General features: G+C 35.5%; 1 protein-coding gene across 1 annotated transcript; it reads left to right on the forward strand.

The window, feature by feature from the left end:
* The first annotated feature begins 428 nt into the window (after nt 1–428).
* On the forward strand, nt 429–17541 carry lrrc38b (leucine rich repeat containing 38b). The gene is made up of 2 exons (XM_028003472.1): nt 429–1972; nt 13082–17541. The coding sequence occupies exons 1-2, from the start codon at nt 1345–1347 to the stop codon at nt 13327–13329; spliced, it is 876 nt and encodes a 291-aa protein (XP_027859273.1). The 5' UTR covers nt 429–1344; the 3' UTR covers nt 13330–17541.
* Nucleotides 17542–27390: the final 9849 nt, after the last annotated feature.

The raw sequence follows: 27390 nt of genomic DNA on the forward strand, positions 1-27390 counted from the left end.
AAGGATATTAGTGGGAAAGTTAATTGCTAAACCAGGAGCAGGTGGTTCATTAGAAACTGGGAGCAGCTGTGAGGGAAGGAAAGTAGCTGAATTTGAACTGAGGAAATGGCTGATAGGATAAAAATGGAATATCGGAAAAAATCGAAACACATCATGACAGATAGTAGTCTTTTTTTCCTAAAGATATTTTTTTATTTATGAAAATAGAGTGGTATTTTTTATTATTATTAATAATAATGCATACATATTTGTAAATATTATTTTAAAGACAAACAGCTGATAATATATTTTAGAATCTAACGCTATCTTACAAACACAGCTTTTCTTGCCTTTTATTGATTCTGAAATACGACCAATAATTTCTTCTCACGATAGGAAGTGACATCACATGTTGACAGTGACTTGATGAATCAGACACGCCCCCCTGGAAAAAGGAGAGGGAATGAGATAAACCGTGGTAGATTCGGAGGCAGACATTGGATTGGCATGGCTGTGTGCAGCTCAGCACTTCATCCTACATCCACAAGGCTCCTGCCTGGGCATTTGGATTGTCTCTCAAACAGCTTAGAAATGGTGCTGGAGAGAAAAGCACTGAGCCTGGCTTTGTTTTTACAGCATGTTGCAGGGCACTCGGAGATAGAGAGAGAGAATTAAGGGCGAGCGGGGGCAATATCACCACACATTTGAGCGATGCTCCGTGAGCTCTGTTTTTTTCACACCGTTTGGCTTTTCTGCACAAAGACTTTGGACTAATGGACGAATGCAGGAATGCAACTCTTTGCTTGTCATGCTTGAATTACTGTTCCATATATCATTTTTTGTCACAGTACTCATTGTCTTTGTCTATCACTGCTGCCAGACGAACTGTGGGGTAGTGTGGCGGACACAGCTTTCTCCTCAACCCCCCTCTCCCTTGTCTGTTTCCCTTACTTCTCTTCTCTCCCAGCTTGCTCGTGTTAATTTACCGCTTCTGAGCTACATTACCCTCTGTGTTATCTTTCGTTATTCTTACTGGTTACTGTCAGGTTCTCGTTGCACATATAAAACAGATAGACTGCTGTTCTATCTTAGCAGCTTGTTACGTGATCTCCTAGAAAAGAGTTTTCCTCTGCTGTTCTGCCGTCACACAATTCCTAAGCTCTGTCAGGTATCTCTCTCCATAACATCAAGATGCTCATTCAAGAGGATTGATCTCTTCCACCCCCTTCACTCATCCCTTCCCCTCCCTTCTCCCAATCTTCTGCCCTCTGACCCCCACGTTTTTGTTCTCAACCCCCATCCATTTTCTCCCTTTTGTCCTTAACCTAAACCTCCTCTCTCCTAATTCATTTGACCCTCTCGACCATGTTGCCATGGGTCCACTGGCTTCAACCTATCCTCGTTTTGCTGTCCTCTGTCTTTTGGACCTGGGGCGAAAACTGCCCAGCAACCTGCCTGTGCCCAGATCCTCACACTGTGGACTGTAGTGGCCGGGGGTTAACCCGTCTTCCTGAAGAGATCCCTTTGGATGTTCGGAGGCTTCTGCTGGCCGACAACTGGATACCCCGCATCCCTTCGGATTTTCTGGTTCTGTACAGTGACTTGGTCTACTTGGACCTCCGGAACAATTCCCTCTCTTACATAGAACCTGGGACTCTAAGCACTTCCTCCAGGTTGGTCTTCCTTGACCTAGGTAGCAACAATCTGACTGAAATCCCAAAGGGGACTTTTGGGGAATCCCGGAGCTTGATCAAACTGCGACTGGGAAACAACCCATATTTGAGCATGGTGAGTGAGGACGCTTTTCTGGGCCTCACCTCTCTGAGAGAACTTGAACTGGAACGTAATGCACTATCTACCCTAAAGGTGGGAGCCCTGAGTCAGTTGCCCTCCTTGCGGGTGGTGAGACTAGAGGGCAATCCTTGGGTTTGCAACTGCAACTTCACCAACCTGTTTGAATGGTTGATGGAAAATCATCACAAGCTTCCAAATGGTAAGTAATGTCATTTTAGAAACAGCTCTTTGTTACTGTGCATTAGTCAGATAACGTAAATCTGAGTGAAACATTCATTGGTACATGGTAAATCCAACGCCATCACACTTCCCTGGTCTATTTGTTTCTTTATTTATTTTCCCAGTGGAAGAGGAAACCCCCTCCCCCTCCCTTGTTCTAATTTTGTCTCTTTTTTTTCCTCCACCCCCACAGCCCTTGATGTGGGAGACTCAGTGCGTAACATGAGACAATAGCACTTGTTTTTCACAGTGACAGTTATGTTTTACTTTATGAAATTTAATAGTGTTTAAAATTATGTAATATTTTCTATGGAGATGGTTTAAAAGAAACTCATGTGGTTTAGGATTTAAGCATTCATGCGAACCAAGCACTGACCTCAATATTGCACGTTCACGAGATCAAACAATTTGTTTGTTTTTTTTTTTAAAAATGCTTTATTATCTCACATTTTCATGCATGCTGGAATTTAAGAGTAGGAAAACACAAAGATTTTATTTTTCTACAGAGAAAATAAAGACAATTTTTCACATCATGTGTATATTGCTTTATCCTTGTGGATTTTTAGGCTGACAGACTCCATCCACCAATGTAATTTAGCCGTGAGAGCTACGTTACATAACCGGATGGACATTTTGGTGGTTTTACAAAGCAGCCTCAATGTGTGCATGCTTGTTCCAGAGGAACATAAAATATTAATAGCCTTTTAGGTAAAATCCTCTAAACAAGGTTGACTGGTTTTAACAGCCAGGGCGTCTGTATTAAAAAGGGGCTGCCAGTTTTTTCCATGATGAAAATGATATGAAATCGTCCTATCTTGTACTATATTAATTATAGATCCATTTATTTCCGATAGTATGGTATGTGTTTGTGTTCTGTTACAAATATTATTCGGGAGTTAAATCTTTTTTAGAACGCAGATTATTTCCTTGCAATTGTTATAGACAGGACTTATCTCATGAGAGCAGGGTAGGATGTGGGAGCAAAGAAGCAAAAATAAACAGATCTGACAGCTGAGCCACACGTGACTTGTACTAAGGGTGATAATTTTCACTTCAGATTACAGATTTGTGATAACATTGATTTTTTTTTTTTTTTTTGCTTAAAATGTACATTTAAGCTAGATGTTCATTTAAGCTAAATGTACATTTTAATGATTTAACAAAGCCATTGTGATAAAATACACTGAAAATATATGATGATGTTGGGGAAACTGTCAGTTTTGTTTCAAAAAGATCTGCTTTCATATGAAGTCTGATTACTCACGAGCCAAATAATCTAAGGAATGGTAAAGCAGTGTGTTTTTAAATGTGGAAAATAATTGCAGGAATCAGTTAAAGTTACAAAGTAAAAGATGGGAAGAATTTTTAAATTGATTCGCCTTTTAAAGTTCCACAAAACTATATAAGCATTTCATCAAGCATATTACTCTGTCATAAAGATCTGTATTCTGTCTGCAAGATCAAATTGGCTGAAAGTTAACTATATTCTCACTGAATGCTTTTGTGCTCAATCTGAAAACTGGTTTGGTACTTTTCAGGTCTTGTAAACTGCTGACAACCTACAAAATTAAACTACTTACATACATATAGGCCATGGTGTTCTGTGCTATTGATTCTGCCCTTACTCTGCACTCAAATCTTTTTTTCCTTTGCCACCTCAGGTAGGAAAATTTGCTCACACATTCAGTCCTCATGCTGCCAGACCCAATAAACATAATGACGGAGCTCTTAACATTGGGAAAATAGTATGACCTATTCTCAGAGAAAAAACAAAAACAAACATAAGAGACATGATTATACAATCACAGATGGATACTCATTAGTGAATGAGCTTGATTTGATAGGCTTTGCAGTATGCGTTGCCTCTCTAACAACCGTCATCAGTTGATGGACGTTAGCAACATATAATCTAGTTCTACAAAATCTTGGAAATCTTGTGTATGAGTAGAGTTTTTTTTATTTTTGCACCATGACATATTTTAAAAAACAAAAACAAATATGTGGTCTATATAAGCCAACAGCTGAAATGTTATTTACCAGCAGACAGAATTAACTCATTTTGACACTGAATATTTTTTCTAACAAACATTTCATATCCAGCATTAATGGGTCTTTGAAATGACTCCTTAAAGTATCTGAAGTTGCAAAATTAATAACGTTTAAGTGTATTATCAGGTGTGTACCTGATAAGACTCCGAACAACGTGATACAGCTGTGCACATGTATGAGTGACTAGTGAGCTTCTCAGGGCTGACACTTTATATCAGGAACTTAAAAGCTAATACATGGGCAAGATTTAACATGATAGGATAAGCTTTTAAAGTCATGACTATTACTCTTGGTTCTTTCTTTACCATTTCTCCAGGATACTAGAGTTTTCCACTTTACATTTTAGTTTAGATTTAATTTTGCAGTGTGGAAAACAGAGATCTAGTCCTTACTTGTGCTCTAAGGATTCTACATTTGACTCTGACTTGAAATCTATCACTTAACTCTCATGAAAAAAACATTACTTCATGTAAAGATAGTAAAGAATAATGCAGTACCTTGACAGCATTTGACTAAATGGTTATGATAGTCTCCTTTGACTTGCATAAAAATAACTGGTTGTCATGTAGGAGTTCAATTTAATGTTTGAACACTGTGGGGCAATAAAATGAGTAAACAGCAACCTTCAGTTTCACAAGCTTTTATTCAAGGGTCTTCCCTTGAATAAAAGCTTGGGGAATATTTTAACCACTGCAGTCTGTGTCTATTTATTTAATCTCTACTTATGTCATGGCTAATGCTACAGGGCATTTTTAGACCATTTCAAAGTCTTTCCTGTGCAATTTGCTTTAATCACTACTGTAGAGGTGTTATTAAAGGGAAGGGGCGGGGTATAAGTTACATCAACCTTTTTGAGCTAAATATGTCATAATTTTATTTATTCATAAAAAGCACAACTGGAACATTGCTTTGACTCATTCATGCATGGTTGAAGAATCCTCAAATCTCACATGGCAGCCATAAGGGGATTGCTTAATGCCTGCATCTGTCCCCAGCTGAGGACCCACCCCATCAATCGTCCCTCCCCTGCGTCTCCTCCACACAGCTCCACCAAAATAACAGCAACAGCAATTAGCAAATACCTGGTGAAACTGCTGAGTTTGCTGAGCTTATCATACAAATTACAAAACTCCTGTGAATGGTTGTATACGGCGCCAATGGGCAATATGGAGAAGCATTGTTGTGATGACGTGCTTAAAGAAACAGGCTAATTTCAAGGCATAGGATGTGGTTATGATGTGAAGTGGAAGTGTTTTTTGATATATACAACATATTCATAACAACTGAAGGTAGCATAGTTACTTGATTGTGCTACAAAATGGCTCCATATACCTGGAAAATATATTATACCCCCGTTATTTACTGTAGCTGACGATACTGCCCACCTTGAAATTGGGCCTCTGTCTCATTAAGAGGCTGCGGCACTTTCTGACATTTTCCCTTATTTTAGAATTTTGTATCAATATTTATTTTTAGAATTTATTAAAAAATACATACTTACCAAGAGAATTCTGATCTGAAATTATTCAAAACATAAGCAGAAGGGGGTATATTAAAGGACATGAAATGGAAGGAGATCTGGACAACATAGTGATTTCTGGGTATGTAAGTTGAGATATAAGCAAATAGTTAAAATGACTCCCAAGCCTTCATGAGGAGAAAGTAGAAACACTTTAGTACTTTATTGAAACTGGACACTGTCAAATATAGAATATAATAGAAATAGTCTTTAATGTCCAACGGAGTGGACATTCAGGTGCAACAGCAGCATCATGCACACACACATGCACACACCTACATGTAGTGTGTGTATATACAGTATATAAGTTGTACAGAATTATTGCATAAAGACAGTGATCAGAAATGGCGTATTTGGATCCAAGGGATATGCAACTGAGTAGGATGACTTGTTTTTCAAATGTACTTAAAGTGCATGCATGTTAAGCATTACGAAGAAAACAGATCATTTACAGTACAGTAAACAATCTAATGAATATTAGTAATGAGTAAAATATTGCTAATGATTATGCAAATCCCAGAATGGATGTAAACACATATTGCTTTTGTTGGGAGCAGTCATGAATATACATTCTAACAGCTACTGGGAGGAAGAATCTTCTCTAACACTCCTTTGTGCACCTACAGTGCAGTACACTGTCACTGAAGAAAGTCTCCAGATCAGCAACAGCTTCACACATGGGGTGGGAAACATTGTCCATCAGTCATGTTATTTTAGCCAGAGTCCTTCTGTCTCCCACCACCTGAACTGAGTCAAGGGAGCATCCGGGCATACAGCTGGCCTTCTTGTACAGCTTCCTCTGAGCTGTTAATGTCAGCATTTCAAAATCTCTAAATTGTATGTATAGAATCCAAATAATATACAGAAATTAATCTATAGACATTCCTCTCTATAGGACAAAAAATGTTGCAGCATTCTCTATAAGTGCCTGCAGAATAAAGCATCTGCAGAGTCTACAGTAAATCCAATTCCCAATTCATTTTTCACTTCTTGATTTCCCTCGTGATTTTAACTTCACAGCACAGCATCCTTTTCTGTTTGTGTCACCGCATGTCAGAATGATAGGTGGCTGAAAGATAGTTGAAATTTTAGAATTTCAAATTATAAGCAAAAATGCTGTTCATTTTTAAATAACTTCGGATTGTCTCTAGTGTAGCAGTGGATGTAACTAATTCTTTATTTAAAGTTGACTCACAAGTCAATTAATCTTTTTTGTATTTCTTACTGGGTCACCATGTAAAAGTTTCTTTTAGCCACCAATCAGGTTCATAAATGTTTCAGTGGAAGATTGAGTGTAAGCATGATCCACTGCTGTCTCCGGTGCTCTTGGGTTAAGGATGAACAAAGGCCATATATAATTCAGACTGACACAGTTCTACAGCACATTGGCCAGGGTAATTGGAGCTACAGCTGCCTACAGGGCAGGGCAGGCCAATTTCTCTTGGGAGATGGCATATTGGGACTCAGGCCCATCATGGTGTTGCTATCAACACTAGTCATGACCTGACCAGTTTCTCTGTAAAGTAGCAGTTCAAATGACTACTGTGGTCAAAGCCTGAATTTTCCTTCACAGCCTATTGAGTTGCTCCTTTGAGACCTGTTATCACACTGCACAAACAGCTCTGAAAATATGGTGTCATTGACCAGTTCTACATAGCACAAACATTAAGCTGCAAAGCTCAATGCAACATCTCTGGCTATCTTTACCACCCATGGGTATATGATGTGAAAATATCTGTTCTATTAACACAACCTGACAGCTTGTTTTATCTTGGCCTAATTTAATGTTTATTTAAAGTTTGGATGTGAGAGATGGTGCTGGCAAGGGAGAGCTGAGTGGGAAAAAGGTGGACAGATTTACAAAATGTGATAGCATCATGTGGTACATGTTGAAAAGCAGAGGAGGATAATCTGCCAGTTTCAGAAGTAAAACACATTATTTCCACGGATGCCTGTGGAAACCTGTTTGAACATTATTTTAGTTTTCCTTATCATGTGTTAAAAATTCAAGGGATTTTTAACATTTGTATTTATGATCAGAATGAATTATGTTATTTGAAAATAAAAAAAAAAAAGCCATTTTTGGATCTTTTAAATATCTCTTCTGTTTGCAGCAGTCAGCATGCTTTGTGGCTTAATGGTAACTAAATTTGTGTATGCCTGGTGTAAGGTTGCTGAATCTTTCCACAGACGGCGTTCCCTTATGAATAATTCACTCATTTCCCCGAGTCGCAGCAATGCTTCTCTCTTTGTGCATGCTTTGCAAATATTACTCACTCTGTTACCATCCATTTTTTTCTAACTTGAATGAACCTCACATTTTTTACAATTAGGTATTAGATTTTTTTTTTAGAACTGAAGAACTTTTCCTTGTGACTCCAATCATGTATGAATGATTTACATTTATTGACATTTACCCATAAGTCCAAGAGATTAAATCCAGTATCATAGCTGAATGGTTGGATTATTAGAAAGGTCCCTAGACACTTATGTTTCAAGTGTTCTAAATGTAAACTCAACTACATGAATGTCTGACCACTGTTAATTGATTTGTTCAGAGATCAATCTGGAGAGATAGAGTGGTGTTAAAGGGAGGGATGTGAAACTAGGCAGCAAGGTAGATCAATCACGACGGAGACAGGAGATAGCCTATCCTGTTGACTGGCTGTAATCCTAAATGTAATCTATCAACTGTTCCTGCCAAGACTGAAACATATCTGTGTGGGCAGACAAACTTGAGAGTGTAAGGGCGTGATTTGTATTACATCACTGAACAGTTGCCTGCCGTAGAGTCTTAATACTTGTCATATCACATATTTCAGGAGTAGTTTATAAACTGTTAGCATATTACATAGTTAAAAAAAACTTAAAGAGTAGACAGTATATCATCAATTTGAAAATTTTTTTCTTTCAACTGTGTTAAGTCCTTAAACCCATCATGGTTATTTTTGACTTCCATAACCAGAGTTAGGAAATGTACATAAAATAAGCATGAAAGCAAAAGCAAGACAGCTGACATAGGATTTACATGTTCAATTCAACATATGATTCATATCCTTGGTAGATTTAGATTTTAAGTACATTTGTGTTCACTCAGTCTGTGCATTTCCTCTGATTAAAAAGGAAATATGTGTGTCAAAGTTAGTTTTAATCAAAAGTGGTTGAGACCATGATAGCTAGACCATGATAGCTAGTAATTTAGTATAATTTTATATGGTCCATGAAAAGAAAATCAAACATGGACAGATTGCATAGATTCTAGCCATAATATTTCACCTTCAATTTTGGCAAATTAAGGAAAACAGATACAATAACTTTGCAAGCTATACAAACAGCTTGTCTGTTGGCTCTGATTCACTTATTTGCCTTTTATTTTTATAGAAATGTTTATAATTTATGAGTAAAATGTAAATAATTTAACATATTTTGACAAAAACAAGCTACACATAGAATCTAAATTGTTTTGGAGAAAACATTTATGACTGACCATAAAGAGAGAGAAGACAGAAAGAAATGTAAAACGTCAAACCCAACATGTATTGAAGAAGAAAAACGTCTTTAATTCAAATATTAGTAAAGTATGCAATGTTGAGACTTATTTGTGCCATTCTCAATAATCAATGAGAAGCATTTTCTTCACAAACAGCTAAATGCACAATATTCTTACCCTTTTTAATGTGTAACTAATTATAGTGCTTGCATTCTGAAGATAGTAATGAATACAACATGTTTTCACCAGAGAAATTTCTCTCCTTCAGTGTGTAGGCTCCCACACAATGTCTTCTGCCCTATGGCAAAGTAGCTTTATTGGTTGTATGTCAACCTTGTTTTTGTTTTCCTGAGATAGAGAGATATATGAGCTGCTTAATGGTGTCCAAAGTTGGGTTTCACTTTCTGCTTTGGCTCTGTTTATTTTTCATTGAGATTTTGCTGCTGTAGTGTGACAGCCACTAATTTTCTAAGGTGTTGAACAAATAAGATGAGCTCTAAGGGAAAGTGCCTTAATCTGTAGGAATGTTATTTTTTTTATTTAGTTAGTTTTTCTTTCTTTGTTCTTTTGTCCATGTTAGATGCACTCACATTTTGCAATAATCTTCTAAAAGCCTTTCAGTTGTTTTGACACTAAAATCCTCTTAAAATTCTGAAATATCCAATCTGGGGTGTTGGATAATTCTGATGAGCAATAAAGTAATTCTAGTGAGCAATGAAGTAGGTGACCTTCATGGTAATCTGTGGTTGTGTTCAGTTTTCTTGGAAATTTTGAGGGTCTACTTAATTAACACCTTAATAGCTGTTTCTTAGCTTCTGTTAAAAGAATTCCTCTAACTTTATTATGTAAAACTAATATCTCCAGGCATACATTTGGATTTAGACCTATACTGCCAAGTCAGGAAATATTTGTAAAGTAGTCAGTTTGCTATATTTCTCAAAAGGGACTAAATTGACTACAATTTAGGGCTGAAACGATTCCTCAAGTGATTCGAGTACCTCGATTATTAAAATTCCTCAAGAAAAATGTATCTGCCTCAAAGCTTTGTTATGTTATGTGTTATCATTTAATACACTGTGTTCCGGCAGGGTTGTTATTTGCTATGCGCAGCGCTCTCACTTCTGCCTGAGTTGTTGACGAAAGCTAAGTGTTAGCAGCGTAATGTCCAATTTTCAAGTTCAACCTGGGAGGATTTTATTGATTCATGATAATGTCTTGGTCTTTGTTGTTTTTCTGGGGACCAATAAGCATCCTTAAAATGACAGGAGCAATGTTTGGAGTAGCTTTTCTCCTCCTTGGGCTGCTGCCTGGTGGCCTGGTGTTCAGAGTGAACGACGGGGGAGCATGGCGGTATTATTTATATAGGTGAGCGAATAGACCGAACACTGCGGGCAGCTGTGCTTTAGATGCGTAGCTTTATGACCATCCGGAAAATAAATTTCATATCATCCCGGTCACAACAAATGGGTGGCGAAGCACATGGTGGCATTACATAGCTGATAGATGTGTTTCTATGTGTGACAAATGCAGACCGTGTCAAATCCAGTTGCCAATATGAACACAAAGCTATAAATGTCTGGGCAAGGTGAGAGTTAATCTATTAAACTGACTGAAGATTAACCAAAAGCTGGAGCATAGACATTTTTTCATAAGTTATTTTTTATATTTGTGAGTCTGCCTCTTTATTATTAAATTGAATATAATTTCAGATTTTTGCATTACTTTTCCTCAGGTTAACTTAGAGTGAGCTATTATTGTTATTTTCTAAACTACAGAAAAGTTATTGTTAGGGATGCTCAAATGTGAAAAATTGGACTGATGTTGATATCTGTTAGTAATACTGCTGTTAAGTTAGATTTACCAATGCTTTATTTTATCTCTTTTTTTATCCGATTACTCGATTAATCATAAGAATAACCGATAGATTTCTTGATTACGAAAATATTCGTTTACAACAGCCCTAATCTGAATATCCTCATGACAGCTTGTAATTATGAGACACTGTCATTATAGTCTTTGCTTCAGAAGGTCACAATTGCAAAGAACCACAGCTGTTGGATTATTCTCTAATCTGCTAGTCAGTCCAAAATCTGTTTTAGTATTGTGTAATGTTAATTTTGGTGTCTGCTCAAAATTAAAAATAAGGATGAATTTTATTTTTCAACATTCCATTAAGACCAAACTTGCATCCTAATTAAAGATTTGCATTGGGTTAGAATCCACAACTAAATTTATTAATGTTAATAAGTGGTGACTCTTGAAGAGGGTTGTGATTAAGAGATGTGCTCACAATCTGATTGATTTGTACTTTTGGAAGATATTGTAGACAAAAATGCCTGATCAAGATGTGGTATTCTGACAGACAAATTGTTCAAATTAAATCAAAAAGTTGGTTATCCCTAGTTATACAGTCTAAAAGGCAATTATACCAAATACTAAAGAAATGCATACAAGCTTGTGGATCTGAAGGAAGCCAAAAAAATACATTGTCTAGAAAAATTTCTAACACATTATTATTTTCTTAACAGCTATATACAGTATGTAAAAGTAGCTCTAAATCTAACAATTCCAACATCAGAAAGATTTTATCTGCTTTGATATCCGACACAGAAAAAAAAGGTTGTGTATTTATACAGCATATGTAAACAACAGTTTATGAAATATACAAGAAGTGTCACCATATCCCCCTCCTGCAATTATGGGTGCATAATGGTTCCTGTTCTCTACTAAGTGAATGTCAGATGAGATGTAAGAATCTATTTTGTATTAGAGGATTAGTGTCACCAACTTTTATCAAGCTCCTAAAGAGTTCAGTTACAAACCTTATTAATAGTGTAGCAAGTTAATCAGAGGACCATGAAAACCAATTCCATGATATCACAAATTTCCATTGTCTTTTTCCATTGTCGCAACATTTAGGTGTTGAATGTACATTTACTAAGCTTTACAGATTGCACAAGCTGCTTATTTCATTCTCTGATTTTTGCTGTGCTTTTTTGTCTTATTAGGTTCTCACTTCATCGATACATTTATATATTTGATGCTAAATAGTAACAGGAACTGTTAATGAAATTAAGGATTGTAGGTGACTGAATGAAAACTTCTGTAAAGAATTGCTCGTGTTATTATAAAAAATGAAATGCTTTAAGGGGAATATATGTTGTTTTAGAAATTTTATCTATTTGCATGCCCAGCAACAGTGAAAAGTAGCCACCCACATTGCAAGCCTTTATATCTGCCCACATAACTACAGCAGTGTTTCTTATAGTACAATGCATTGCCAAAAGTCTTCTCTATGCTGCATAGAGCATTGTGTTTGCAATGTTAAGAGTGCATCAATTAAAGTCTATTGCCCTGCATTAAATACATATGTCTAATTAACGCTCAAAGGCCAACAAAGTTGTCGGTGCAACCAATTGAAGGATATCCACTGTAAAACTGACTGCGATCATTGTGCAATTTATTTTTATTTTTTAATCTGTGGGATAAAAGGGATGCAAAGTAGGTGAACTGTGATCCTGAGTCTAATGAATACTAAATATTCATTAATACATCCTCAGGTTTCATGCTGGATATGAAAGCAGCCATAACTACTGTCAAGACAGGTGGATTTCTGTGGAATGTACTAACCAACATAACATATTTTCTGAGCAATTTTAGTTGTTAATAGTATAGCAGTGTGTTAGTAATACACCACAGGCTCCCAAATTGGGCTGATCTAAAGCTACCTACTTTAGGTAGTTGTTGAAATTACTGTTTTCAGTTTATTTTACAGTATGCAACCACACATCACATTCTTCCAGTGAGAATAAGTGTGTACCTGCTGCCTTGCTGTGGGTGGATATATGGTAAACACAAAGCAACTTTAACTCATAATGTCAAACTAGAATCCAAGTATTTTGTACAAGCAAGAAAGCTGAATCAGGGATCTTTTATTTTCTGCTGGCTACTTGAGCTGAAACCTACTCACACTGACCACCATTCATTATATCTGGTGAACTAATCCGATTCCATTTCCTGTTTTGTTTCAGGGGTGGAAGGCATGGAGTGCTCCCTTCCCATGGATGGCAGACGTGTTTCTCTGACACAGCTTTCAAAGGACAGCTTTCGTGAGTGCCAGGCCACCCTAACTCTAACAGACCTGCTCATCATCATTTTTTCTGGCATCTCTGTGTCTGTGGTGGCCATCATGACCAGCTTCTTTTTGGCTTCAACTGTTCATTGCTTCCAGCGCTGGAGTAAAGGCACCAAGGGAGATGAAGAAGAGAGTGAGGAGTAAAAACGGTTTACTTGTAAGGACGTTTTTCCTGGTTCTCCAAACTAGTTGAGGACACTCAAGAAAGTGTGTGGTCAGTGCTGTTTCCTACTTGGTAAAGCTCCAGAACCCTTGGATCATGGATTGGTACAGTTACAGTCAAAATAAGGATATACATGTTATCTAACAAATTACATCTCAATGGAATGAGGTTTGTAAGTATACCACTCCATGTGTTCAAAAATTCTATGAGGATCATATTTTTGTCTGTGAAAAGTCAAAGTTTTTGGCTCAGTGTCAAATATTCTGAAGAAAATAATGAGGCCAAGACTATGACTTGTATCGAAAGAGAAATAGATTTCACTGGACTACTAACACATAAGATATATGTTCTTGTAGAGCTGTCATTTTTGTCTTAGAAAAACCAAAAAACCAAATCTAATGCTGAACATTCAGCTTAGGAATCTGAAATTCTGTAAAGAAAGCTCAAGGCTTTTGTGAATTTTACAATCATATTCACTGGAACTTAATCTATATAAAGCAGGACACGTCACTGACCTAAAATCCCTTATAAAAGGATGTCATAATGACAAGTGACCTCAATATTTAACTGCTTGTAATGTGATATGCTGGCATATCGTATAATTTAACAGTATCCTGTCTGGATTGCCTCATTTGCTTATATTTAAAGGTTGCTCTCAAGATATGAAGAAGGACAATAGTGTTGCTCCTTCTGAATTAATCATAGGCGGAAAGCTTAACAAGAAGGGTTTGGTTGACAGTGGGTCTTCTCAAACCTCCAGCAGTATTCATTATATAATTACAAATTTATGTACAAAAGTAAATGGTATGTAATCAAAACTAAAAACAAAGAGTATAGTATGTTCATTAGATTCATGACTGTAAACTATGTAGAGAAAGATATTTCTAAAATACATACAGTATAGTCTTGGAAATTATGACAAAAATATGGTATTAAATTGAATCTATTTATTTACTCTGTTGATGCACTTTAAACAGTAAACCTAATTTTGGCAGGTATCTCATTTAGACTAATACTGTCTTTGCCAAAGATTAAGTTTCAGTAGAGGAAAGATGACATGGGAGGACTTTGTTGTGGATGAGACATAGAGACATAGAGAGGCAGAAGTAGCTTCATAATAGAAACCAACTTGCACTTTGTAGAAACCCTTTGTACTCAAACAACTTCCATCTCCAAAGATGTACAATTTCTTCCTCTCAGTCTTTAGCATCTTTCAGATCAGAGTTCTGTGATAAACACATAAACACAAAGATCCCCTTACATCTATCTTCCTTTGACATTTATGTCCTACAAGTTGATTTGGTGAGCTCATGGGGCTATGTGTGTAACTCAGCTCCAATTACTTGAGCAACGCACATGATATGTGTGTTGAGCATTTCTCCTACACCCAGTAATATCTGAATTGGATTGTGAGTTACAAGCTAACTGGCCTAATACTGTCTTCAAATACAAACAAAATTAGAGTGCATCATGCTTAGCACATTTGTGTCTGTCCCAGATTATGCTGAACATATTTCTCAGATTAAATCCAAACTGGGGGATCATCATAGTGTTCTATAGCTGCCCCATTTCATCTTATGCTCATCTTGGCTCTGTGACTATACTTTTTCAGGTGGATCATAGACAAAACAGCAGCAGGTCACCTTTGACCTTATTTCACTTGGACTCTTTAAGCTGTTCATGAAGAACACCTGTAGAACACATTTGAGCCTGACAGTCTGATCTGAAAGGAGCTTTTGACCAAATCAGTAGTCTTCACTCATTGCAGTGCTTAACCTTAATTTGCATCATATGGCTATTTCTTTTATAACCGTCAAAAGATTGGTCATTTGGGGAATGGTTTGTCTTGAGATTATCTTCAACATAGCTGCCATTGTGTTATTTATTTTTACCGTACATCTATTTTCAAGTTGTCTTTCTCAAGAGTATAGGACACAGCTCAACTGATAAGGAGGAAAGGTCACATTTAAACACTTTCTCCACTGGTCCTGCAGTCATGATGGTGCACTCCATATCTCATAAAGCAGAGTCCTGGACACGTTTTTTCTTGAATTTGCATTAAGTGTTTTCAAACCCTCAGTAATGAGGACTTGAAATGCACAAAAGCTGATATGTAATTATTTCTCATGTTCTTGTAACCATTTGTAATTCAGCAAACTGAGATGTAGCAAAAAGAATGTCAACCAGTGGATATAAAAAGAGCCATCGGTATATTGTGATCATTTCTGTGCGGGGAATACAAGTAGAAAAAGAGACTCATTCTTTTTTCTCTTTAGAAGGAATTCAAACCCTAAATGTGCAGCAGTGAATAGCACATTTTGCAGAAATGACAAAATATAAATGTGGCCTTATTCATTGTTGTTGTTTTTCAATAGGCATTAACAAAATCATATGAGTCACAGTACAATCTTTCAAAGAATTTCTCAAATCATATAACAATTGTTGTAACCTACTTGTAGTGTTGATGTATGTATTCATATATGCGCCATATATGTCCCACATTTTAACAACAATGGCACTGTATGGTAAAATTTCAATTTATGGATATTATGTATTGCCTAAACATGGTACACACTGATTTTCCATTCTGAATAGAAATAATAGACACTGACCTTTTGCTAACTCCTGCTTCTGAAATGTCCATCAGTGTAACAGACTTGTCAGCGTTGGGAATTTTTCAGATGTAAAAGCAGTGTTCCTTTGGAAACCAAAAAATAATAATTAAAAAAAAAAAACCAGGGAAAGGAATTGCAGGAGTTTGGGAGATAATATTATATTCCTTAGAACTCAAAACATCGGGAAGTAGGGAAGGATAAGGCTAATTAGCTTGAATTACCTCACTGTTTTATTACATTAAAGGTTTTTATCTTGGCCCTCTACTTCCTGTCTGTCAAGAGGATATCCAATGTTTTGGTTTTTTTTTTCCAGAATTGAACATACATTTCCGCAGTCACATTCTGTTAAATTGTTTGGACAGTTAGAAAAATTGAAAAGTGCTTCCAGTTTTAACTTTGAGTACATTACTTACCAAAACACAAAGCTAAGCCAGATTAATAAAAAAGAGACGTGGCCCAAAATTTCTATACTTATTAATATATCCCTGCAAGCAAGTGGTACAAAAGTCAGATCCAAGTTTATTGTACCAGATGTGACATTTTGATCAAAATCAAACTGTTACTCATAGCCAGAGCTGTGTTTCTCTAAGCTGTTCCAGTTGAATAACCTCACTTTAACACTAAAAATTCCTAGGTGAAGAAAATGGGAAAACCTAGCAAGATTACAAGCAAAAGATATTCCTTTCATACCCTCAAAAAAGTTAAAGTTAAGTGAGTTAATTGAATTTATTTATCCATTATAACCTGCTTTTTTATATCCAGATGCACAAACTGATGTGAAGGGATCACAGGGAGAATTTTTTATACATATCATTATTATTTGCAACTACTGTGTAGTTATTGTATATTGAAAATACTATGTTAGATTAGTTGTCAGAATGAAAATTTTAGCATGACATTTTACTTTCTCTTACTTATTTTATTACCAATATCAGTACTTTAGAGCATGCACTGTTAAGTTACCAACTGGATAATTTTCAGATTCATGTCTATTTTTCTATTACAGCTTCCAAAATGAAGCATTTACTAACATTGTTTGTCCCCTTTGTAACTTTCTGGCATTGCACATCCCTGGGAAGCAGAAACAGTGGTGGCTGCTATTGTGTGGCTTGTCTTGCATAAAATACCAAAATTCTTGTTGTGATTTGTCAGACAAAATGTCAGAATGGGTAAAATCTAAATTATTTTGACGGAAAAATGAGTGACGACACTGTTGCTGCTGAATGCATTTCCAAATGTCAAACAGACACTGTCAAACAGACTGTATGTGTAGCTGTATATTGATGTTTGGTTAAAAACTGATAGTAATAAAATCCTTTATCCTGTCTTCATCTGTGTTTGCTCCAAATAAAATTTACTTACACGGTTCATACATGAAAAATCTAGGTAGCATTTGGCTAAATGTAGCACTGAAAGAGAGAAATGCATTTTGTGATAATTTTTATGTTGTGTTTACAATGTTCCTCAGCAGAAATCAATGCAAGTTAAAAGGCATCAGTATGTTTCATTTCACCTGTCTTTGACAACAGTAGAAATGCTAATTTTAATAAAGTGGCAGTTGGAAAATTTGAAAAAGAACTCTGTAATACATGTGAATTTCTTCCTCTTGTTTCCTTGGGTTTACAGACTTGGCTTGTCAAGGCAGCAGATAAATAACCCTCATCTGTAAACACAGCACAGTGTGTCATTTCACAGAGCATTCTTATCACTCTGCAAATATGCAAATAGCAGTAATATATTTGGAAAATTACACTCAGAAAGGAAAATGTCACATGAAATTGCAGCAAGTATCTGGAGTTTCATGTAAATATTCTTGATTTAGTCTGATTTGATGCAATACAGTGTAACAAATGAATGTAAGTTGTCACCCAATGCCATTACATTCTAGCTTTGCAATTGGTTGTGTCCATTTTCTGTTTGGTAGTTACCCGTGATTCGCCCATGTGCAAAGCTGCACACATATGATGGCAGATAATTGTGTATTTTTCTTCTATCATGGAGAGGATGCATTTGAAATATTATCTAAGCATGTTCCCTATCTTATTGATGAGAGATGCAACAACAAAAATTAAAGCCACACAACATCATAGCCTTCTTTTCCAAAGAAGTCTAAAGTCAAGAGACTGAAGGACAAAAATAACTGTCTCCCTAAGGAGATGCAATGTTGGCTTGACACTGAGCAAAATAACAGTACTCTGCAGAACAGAATCACTTATTGGGATTCCACTGAGGAATTACAACAGTGGATAAGGATTATCATGCACGAAAGACATCATCGTACTATGCTCATGCACCACTGAAGAGAGATGTGTGAGGATGGTGGTCGTGATGAGGATTCTCCTGCAACCATTTACCTCATTTGGTTGTCATGGCTACACAGCCAGAGGCCCGTGCTCTTGGACGCCGAGGCAGGAAGAGAAAAAGTGAGGGATTCAGGGAGGCACAACCCTGTAGAGTGCCTCACTCTGGTCATCAACTAACTATACCTGGCAACTAAATGAAATACATACATTTCACAAACAATTGTTCACACATATATGTGTGTGTGTACACACACATATACTGTATGTGTGAACAATATATGTGTGAACACACACAACCAAATGGAATACACACAGTATTAAATGAACACTGATTTCCAACACTTTAGATCTGTCTAAGATCTGTCTACATATACTGTCTTCACACAGTTGTAGACAGTACATGTGTGAACACACACACACACACACACACCCCTATGTCATTCCTGAACACCCCGATGATTAGACATTCCCATCATGCATGCCTGCATGCAATTGTTCAAACAAAATTTGTTGCCAAGGATGAACCAGAGTTGTGCAGCTTCACAATATCTTGGCTGATTTCATTTGACTTCCCAATTGTGTCAAACACGTAAGCAATGTGTTCCAGGTGTGGTCTTAAAAAATATCCTCATGTGTGCCTTCAAGTAACAAATGCATTTGTTAACCTATAAAAGTTTTCCAAAGTCATGACTTCATCATCTGGGCTTCCCCTCATTGCCAAAAGAGACAGTAATCATTCTGTATGTAAATTACTGAATTGTGGCATTTAGCACACAGAAATAATTTTGGTAATTCTAACTGACCTGAAACAACAAGATTGATCTGATTTAACATCAAAATGCCTTTATATTCAGTGTATGTAAATATCTGGTTTCAAATGTTAAATTTTGCAAGTAACCCAACATATAAATTAGTAAAACAATGAAATAGTTAATCCCATGAAAATTGTTACTGCCGTAGCATTTGTGCTTTTATTTTCTTTTGTTAAGGCAGGAAGCAAGCAGGACAGAAAGGAAAGTAAACCAACACCTGGACAGGAAACTTTGAATGAATGAGCAGCATTGGTGTCCAATTTCAAAGATCAAAAGGGCCAACAGCTAATGTCCCAATGTGTGGGAGTAACCAGAAACAGAACATTTAATTGTGTTTAGAGAAGTGGGGAATTCTGGAAAGAATTACACAAAATGTAGATTTTGAAATAAAGAACTAAGGAGTAAATGCACACAAGTCTTATATTGATCTCTTTAGTGTATTAGTGTTTTGTTAGTTTTTATTATTTTAAGTTTGAGATTGATCTTTTTTGAAAAACACCCAAACAAATCAATTTCTTAACCAAACAAAAGTAAAGAAGACACTCTTTTTCAAAAAAATGTATTTCTTCAATTACCAATAGTTATACATCAAGTGCTATACTTAACAACTTTATAGTTTCCATCAAAGGAGGAGAGACTCAAATAAAGAGCATTCTGTAACCTCTGGATGTGTCCTTGCCCCAACACACCTGAATCAAATGGTTGAATTGTCTCATCATCATATCATTCATGTGATTGAGATATGTTGGTAAAGGAAAAAAAAAAAAAATCATACCACAGTTGCCTTGTGATTGAAGACTGGATTTAAGCACTTATGCAATGAAGTGTACCATTTTTGCTTTTTACAATGTCATTGATCTTGATGCTTTTACGCTTATCATTTCAAATCAGAAAACTGCATTCTGATATTCTTTGATCTTTACATAGAGGGGTAAAGATTTGCATAAAAAAACACAATTCTTTGTCCCTTTGAAATGTCATTTAAAACAAAGAATGCTTGAGGTGAATCAGGGACAGTACAGCTGTGGGCAGTCATGAGCATCAGTGCGTGTCCCCGTAAAAGTGTTCATTCACTGCATCTAAAGAGACAGTCTGGCGGTTTGGCAGAGCCAGTTATCCTCAAAATGTATTCTCCAAGAAAATAAAGCATACTGCCTGTTGTAAAGCTAATGTTGACAGGAGAATTAATTTAAAAATTATATGCAGTTTTTTTGGTGGTTGTATTATTCTGTTTTTATCAACTATGTCTGAGTGAGTTTCTTAAAAATTTGCATTCTGAAATTAGATGTCTCTATGACTCATGATTGACTGTCTAAAGTTGGTAATTTTTTTAAAGCCAAATGATATCACATATTTCCCATATGAACAGGGTGGTGAAGGGGAATGGGTGTTACTGCAATCACCCACTGGGGATCAGTTAGTGATTGTCATCACTCTGACAGATGTGTGTTTGGAGAAATTCATCTGGTGTGGTAAACACATTAAAATTGAATGAAGAACGGGTTAGCTGCAAGCACAAAATGGGAGGATGAAATGGATCTTTTAATCTCATATACTGACTCCCTCATGACCAAATGAAATCAATATTTGCCACATAAATAAAGTTTTTTGCAAAAAACTACATTTATATGTGGTGCAAGTAGTGACTGCCTTCCAGTTCAATTGTAGTAGATGTGGGCGAATCGATCCAAAATATCGATAATATAAATACCATGTCGGTGTCAGTAATGGATCAATACATGATCGACTCTTTAGTTTCAGATTCATTCTTGAAATTTTATTTTACAGTTTTTCAACTCTATCTCAAAAAGATTTGGTTTTGGTTTGATCTCAAATGCTAATTTTTGTATTTGTAGGTAAACTTTGTCCAAATTCTGTCCTAGGTTTGACCAAAATAATTCAAAGGAATAAACACAAAAACATGAAAATCAGAAGGGTCCTGCATTTATTTGGTATTGGATTGATACCTAAATATGTAGTATCACACACTTCTACCGTCCAGTAAAACATAGTAAAACATATTTCCATCTTTACCTGTACATGGTAAAATACAGGCAGTTATGATGCTTGGCTTAAGAAATCAATCAGAGGCTTTACTGTAAATATATGTGGATAAAGATTACTTATATCCCCAGTCCAGTCCAGCGTGCAGAAATGTGCAGAAATTAATGATATGCTAAGGAGTCATTTAATTCAGCTGTGCTGGAGTGGAGCTCTCAGTGACTGGATTTGGGCACTCCTGTCCTATATGAACCTGAAAAGCAATGCTGCTCAGTTTATTCTTATATTTTCTGTTATTTATGAATTCAGCTTCAGAAATGCTTAATGCTTAAAACGGGGATCTGTAAAATCTGTTTTCGGTGGTTAGTTTTCATTTGTTACCTTTGCAAGGAATTTTTGTAAAGGTGAAGAAAATAAACAGCATTTGCAAAATTAACTAGCGATTTATTATAATTTTTACACTTGTCTATGTAACCCACTTGGAGTTTGTAGATGGATTGGGCTTAGTGAAAAACACAAAACCCACAAAAAGTAAGTAAAAAATACATCTAAAAACAAAGAGTGAGAAAGGCTCACACCTGCACTTACTGAAATATCCTCTTTCATTACAACCTAAATGTCAAGGCAAACTCTTTGGTCTGATGGGATTGTAATCAACTATCTATTGCATTTTCCATATAGAAACAGCAGATCCCTCCTGCCTTTTAAGCCACCTTTTCCATTATATTATTGTTTGTTGATAGATAAAACAATGCCTTCCCTCATGCGTCTTTTTTCTGCAATCTTGTCTTTACATTGTCTGTGTACATATTAGTAATATACGGACCAAAGAAGAATGCATGCAGATGGAAGATCTACAAGTAGTGAAGTCTAAAGCATCCATTTGGTTGTCGGACATGTATCTTCTGTGTGTCTAGAGGTGGTAATTCAGATTAATGACTCAATCAATATCTGTCTCAATAGACTTCTCCAATATATCCTTGATGGTGCTAAAATGGAGTAGAGTCAATAGATTTTTTGTACATCAAACAAATAAATCACTCCATTTTATTAGTAACATCACCTAATTAAGCTTTGGGGGCTTTAAATTGACCAAAGTTTGAAAAATAGGTCACTCCACTATTAAGTGAGAGCCGAGTGTTTCAGAATTTTTCAGTTTATGAGGGACCTGTATCTTGTTTATTTTCGGATTGTTCCTGATTACTCTAGCCAATTCCTCTTATGGTTGAGTTTGAGTTGGTATTTTGATACATGACAACAGAGAGGTGTTTTAACTGAACAACAAGCCTAAGCACATAAAAAACAGTTATGAAATTGAAAGAACAGGACAAGATTTAGGTTCCGGATTGACCCTGACATAAATTCTATTGAAAATCCGTTGATTGTGCATTTCCATTTTTTTGCCACAAAACCAGCCAATTTGAAAGAGCTTTAGAAATTCTGAATATAAGAAACATAAAGCATTTGCCAAGAACTTGGTTTTGGTTTCAAACAATGACATGGTTTCGGTTCAAGTTCCTAAGAGCCAAACGGGTTAACCAAACATTAGTGGGTGTATAAATCTGTGCCTGTATGAATAATTATGACTGTGTAGATTAGATTAAATCCATTATTAAATCTAACTTCTTTTCACCGTTCTTGTTTTCTAACTTTAAAGTTGTTTGTTTTATAATCATTTCAATTTAAAAAATGTCCAAAAATGTCTTTAATTTAACATGATGTTTATGCCTATCATGATTATATGCAAACATCTACTACCTCTCAATGCACTCTTGTCTGGATATATACTAATTACTCCAGGGGTATGTCTATTATTTCTGGACATGGCATCCCTTAGCAGTTACAGATTGTTAGTTTTAAAACTAATTTGCTGGACTGTCATTTCTGGCACCAAACTGAATATCTCATTTACAGCACTGAGTGCAGATCATCAGTGGTTAGCCCTCTGATCACCACATGATAACTGTAACTCATCAGATCTAAAGTGTTGGAAATCAGTGTTCATTTAATTTCAAATTATTAAGTCATTTATTATAGTGGCAGCTGGTAGAACACTTTGGAAATACTTTTTTTTGTTTTTGCAAAATTGTTTCTATTGAATATTAAATGTGCGTGTGCAGAGAATCCAAATTTAACTTGATGATATCTTTCAAGATGTTTCGACAGGAATCTGTGACAAAATATAAATGAATAATCTTTTGACAATTAATAGTGGTTTAACCGCAACATCTCCTGTTTTTAATCAGTAAGTTTTTAGATCTTTTCTGAGGCAACCTGACTTTGATGTTGTAAAATAAAACCAGAACATGTATCAACCTTTTCCAACATCCATTATTATTTATCACTAAAAACCACATTTGATGAATACAGTTCATCACATTTGTTTATTCATTGTAAACAGTGAATTCTATTCATTGTTTACATTTAATACAGTTCAATTTACATTGTTACAATGTTAATATTTGGTGACACTGTACTGTAGTGTTCAAGTTAGTGGGTAAGGAAAAACAGATATATGCACACTTGTAATTGTATCTTAATCGTAGAAGCAAGTCTTTATCTTGAACAAAACTCCACTTTAACCCCTGATCAAAAGCTGATAAAAGAAAAACCATGGTAAATGTGAATGTAAAACAATCAATTATTTAATTTTATAAGATCTCAATTTTGATTTTCTTTCTAAATAGCTGCACACATTACATTATATTAACATCTGGTATATCCCTGACTGTGATGCTGATTTATTAAGACTATAAAGCCTGATGAGCTTTTAAATCCTTGTTGCATTCTGAGTGAGTGGTGGGGACTGTATATAGAGAGGATAATAAGTAGAAAACAGGATGGCCAGGCAGTAGTCCAGATGTGGAGCTCTGCCCATCTCAAAGAGCGTTCGAGCATAGCAGATGGCACTCTGCTATCACAGTCATGGTTCGGATTAGTTTATGTGAGAGGGGGCGTAGAGTTGATGGGGGACTTTGAGGGAAGTCCACATCTGTTTAGCTTACCTAAGCAAAGAGAGGAATTGAAGTACTATGGGGGAAACTATGTATCACTTTTATTGGAGGGATAAGATTTTTTATTTATTTTTTTTACAGAGTTGACAAGAAAACTACAATGAGTTGGAGCAAGGTTACTGTGAATTTAGGATTATTAAGTTGGGTTGTTAATGTGATCTTAATTAAACAATTTAATGTTTTTCCCTTTGAACGCAGGAATGTTGAGAATGAGATCTATAACAAAAACAAAGAAATGTTATGACTCATGCTGCTTTCATCTGCTTAAAAAAAGGTAAATTCTCAAGTTCACATTCTTTAATTGTCAATGCTTTTGGAGCATTGTTCATTTAATTGTGACCAGTAACTGTGAGACAGTGCTTGCATGGTCAGCAATCACTGCCAGTTATTCTAAAGCAAAGATGACTTGATGCCTTTCAGGAACAGACAGGTTGTCACCATGAACAAAGGCCTCTATTTATGATTTTTACACGGGATATGACAGATATAAGTACTTTTCTCACTTTCGTGCACAAATGAGCACATTGAAAAACCAAAACATTCTCCCAAAGTGAAACACACAAAACTGCCCCTAAATGACTCTCTTACTTGTGTTTTACTAGCCACCATTTTGATAATGATGTATTACATGCTTATTTCATCATTTATTCATGTCTCTTGTGGCATACATGCATAAATAAACAGCAAAGCAACAGCTCTTGGCATTCCCTGCCTTTAATCCTGACCCATCTCTGCTAATTAGAGAACAAATCTGAATACCATTTTCTCCTTTGAGCACATGCTTTTAATCAAAATACATCATTGACTTAACAGCAGGCTTGGAATATATGGAATGATGGATGTGCCAAAAAATTAAAAAAGTATAGTTTTTTTTTTAAACAAACATTTTTATTTGAACTCAATATAATGTACTCTGTAGCTCATCTTACCCACTTATGATATTCAATCTATATTTTTTTTCACCATGATTATTTTTTTTCTAAAATGCTCTACGATTGAGTCACAGTTGAGATAAATTCCACATCACTCTAACCACACATAATCCGGATCCTGTAGTGTGCAAGAATTCTATAAATTTTCTTACCACACAGGAATAAAAATAAATATTTTTTTTACTAAGGATAATATGGTTAATTGTTCAAAAATAATATTTATAGAAAGGAAATTCTTCAATTTGTTATATAAGTTTAGGATAGCATCTGTGAATTTATGTGTCTTAAAAAGCTCTGATGTAAAAGAGCAATAGAGTCAAGACCTTCAAGAAATACTTAGACACTGGAGAATTGGGTTGCAAATATTTGTCGCTAGATTATTCGTTTCTTAAACATTTTTAATACAAAGAAGTTAACTAATCACTACTACAGATACAGGGTGAGAAATGATACATCACACTATTCAATTCAATTGGCTCAGTACTAAAAATGACAACTTCTTTAGTAAGTTGCTAGAGTGGGAAAACAAGGTGCTTTCTAGTAATTGCTGTATTAACATTAACAAGCGCCACCTAAGAAATTACACTTAATGATTTCATCTAGCAGAGAAACTGATCTACTTGCTGTGACAAAGAATCCTGCCTGAGCTCACGGATTCACTTTACTAATTAGATGCATATTATGTCCTTGTAATAAAAATCCATTGACACTCCAGCAACAGATCCAAAGCTGTGTTAGAATATGACTTTATGGAATGCTTAAAGAGAGATTTGAGAGGTCTTCAGTCGTGCTTCATCAGGCAGAACACTTTGTCAAAAGGTATTACATCTGAAGTAAGAGTGCTGCACTGCACAAAAAAAATCGGCCCTGCTGACTCTACTAAAGCAATAGTATAAACTCATTAAAAATAATATTTAGCAGAAAGTTTTGTCTGGCTTTTATTTATTTCAAATATTTTAATTTAAATTAAAATGTATAAATAATTTACTCTAAGGAAAGAGACATTGGATGGATCAACACACTCACTATACCTGTGAGTACAATCATAAATTGACCCATTTAGGATTCTCAAAGAACACATCCTTCACACAGACAAACTGATCAGTTTCTCATCTTAGAAATTGATTGAGACTGATAGGGTTTTCTTCCACTACTTTAAGTTTTATCACTCGCAATGCCAATTGTTTTTTTGTAACATAAACCAAAGCATCAGACTTCTGCAGCACTCAAAAAAAGAATATCCACATTTACTGTTTCTTGCAAAAATATTAATACCCCTAATATTTTTATTTTTTATTCTCATTTTGCCATATTGCAACAAATAAGTCGTCCCCCAACTAAGCGTTAATTAGAAGAGCGTTAATCACAAAAGCACCCAGGAGGATTCAATGTTCAGAGAGAAAAAAAAATAATTAATAATAAAAACCATTATGTTATTTACCAGAATAGCCAAATATATTTTTTATCTATCTGAAAATAATCATTTAGATTGCTTTTTTGAAAACCAAATTTGTAAAGGTCATGGCCAAAATTAGCAAGATCCAAATAGATGAAAAGTTGTGTTATAATTAATAAAAAAAAATATTACAAGTAATTTCAACTTGGAGAGTCATAAGATATTTTTGTTTGTTTGTTTGTTTGTTTTAGCTAACAGAAAGAATAACAAAAATATTGTCTAAATTCTTGTGTATAGATTTAAACTTCTAAGCTTGTCCCTGATTTAACCTACATATGTGTTTTATTGCACAATCAAAGGTGGTAAATTATATTTAGTTATTTAATGGAGATAGTCATGGACTGCCATCTGGTGACAAATCATTGTCATTGCATCTAATCTGCAGAATATACTGATGAGCATCTATACTAAAACAATGGCAGCATTAAGATATGTCTAACCTGGAGAGGCATTTTTAAAGGAGCACATTGTATACTTATGGAGTTTTGTGATAACTACTACCTGGAAAAAAACAGTTGTCATAAAAAAATAATAACAATGATTCTTTATTAAGTGCAAGCAGAGGTTGTAGAATTTTATGACTTTCGTAATAGAAACAACAAAAAAGTGTGTATGACAGTTTGGGCATGGGGGAGCATGTCTTCTTTATGATTTTTTTATTACAGCATTGGTTCACATGACACACATAAAGACTTTTTAATGGTAATTAGTCAATCTGAATTAAATTTCTGAAATCAAACTGATACACTGAGGCTTCAGTTATTTCTATGGGTATAAAGAAAATTACACTATCATGTGTTCTGAAGGCTTTGAATTCTGAATACAGCAGTTATTCATTTCTTTTGGAACCCATTTGATAGTAACCAAATTTGTCAGTCCCTTTGTTGTGGGGAATAACAGAAAAACCCT

The sequence above is a fragment of the Xiphophorus couchianus genome, chromosome 20, assembly GCF_001444195.1.
Source record: "Xiphophorus couchianus chromosome 20, X_couchianus-1.0, whole genome shotgun sequence".
Taxonomy (NCBI): domain Eukaryota; kingdom Metazoa; phylum Chordata; class Actinopteri; order Cyprinodontiformes; family Poeciliidae; genus Xiphophorus; species Xiphophorus couchianus.

What these genes read in the sequence shown, in the direction of transcription:
- lrrc38b (XM_028003472.1), top strand. Translation starts at nt 1,345, where the DNA reads ATGTTGCCATGGGTCCACTGGCTTCAACCTATCCTCGTTTTGCTGTCC. An exon ending in TCATCACAAGCTTCCAAATG is followed by an intron (nt 1,973 to 13,081) that starts GTAAGTAATGTC and finishes GTTTTGTTTCAG; the next exon opens with GGGTGGAAGGCATGGAGTGC.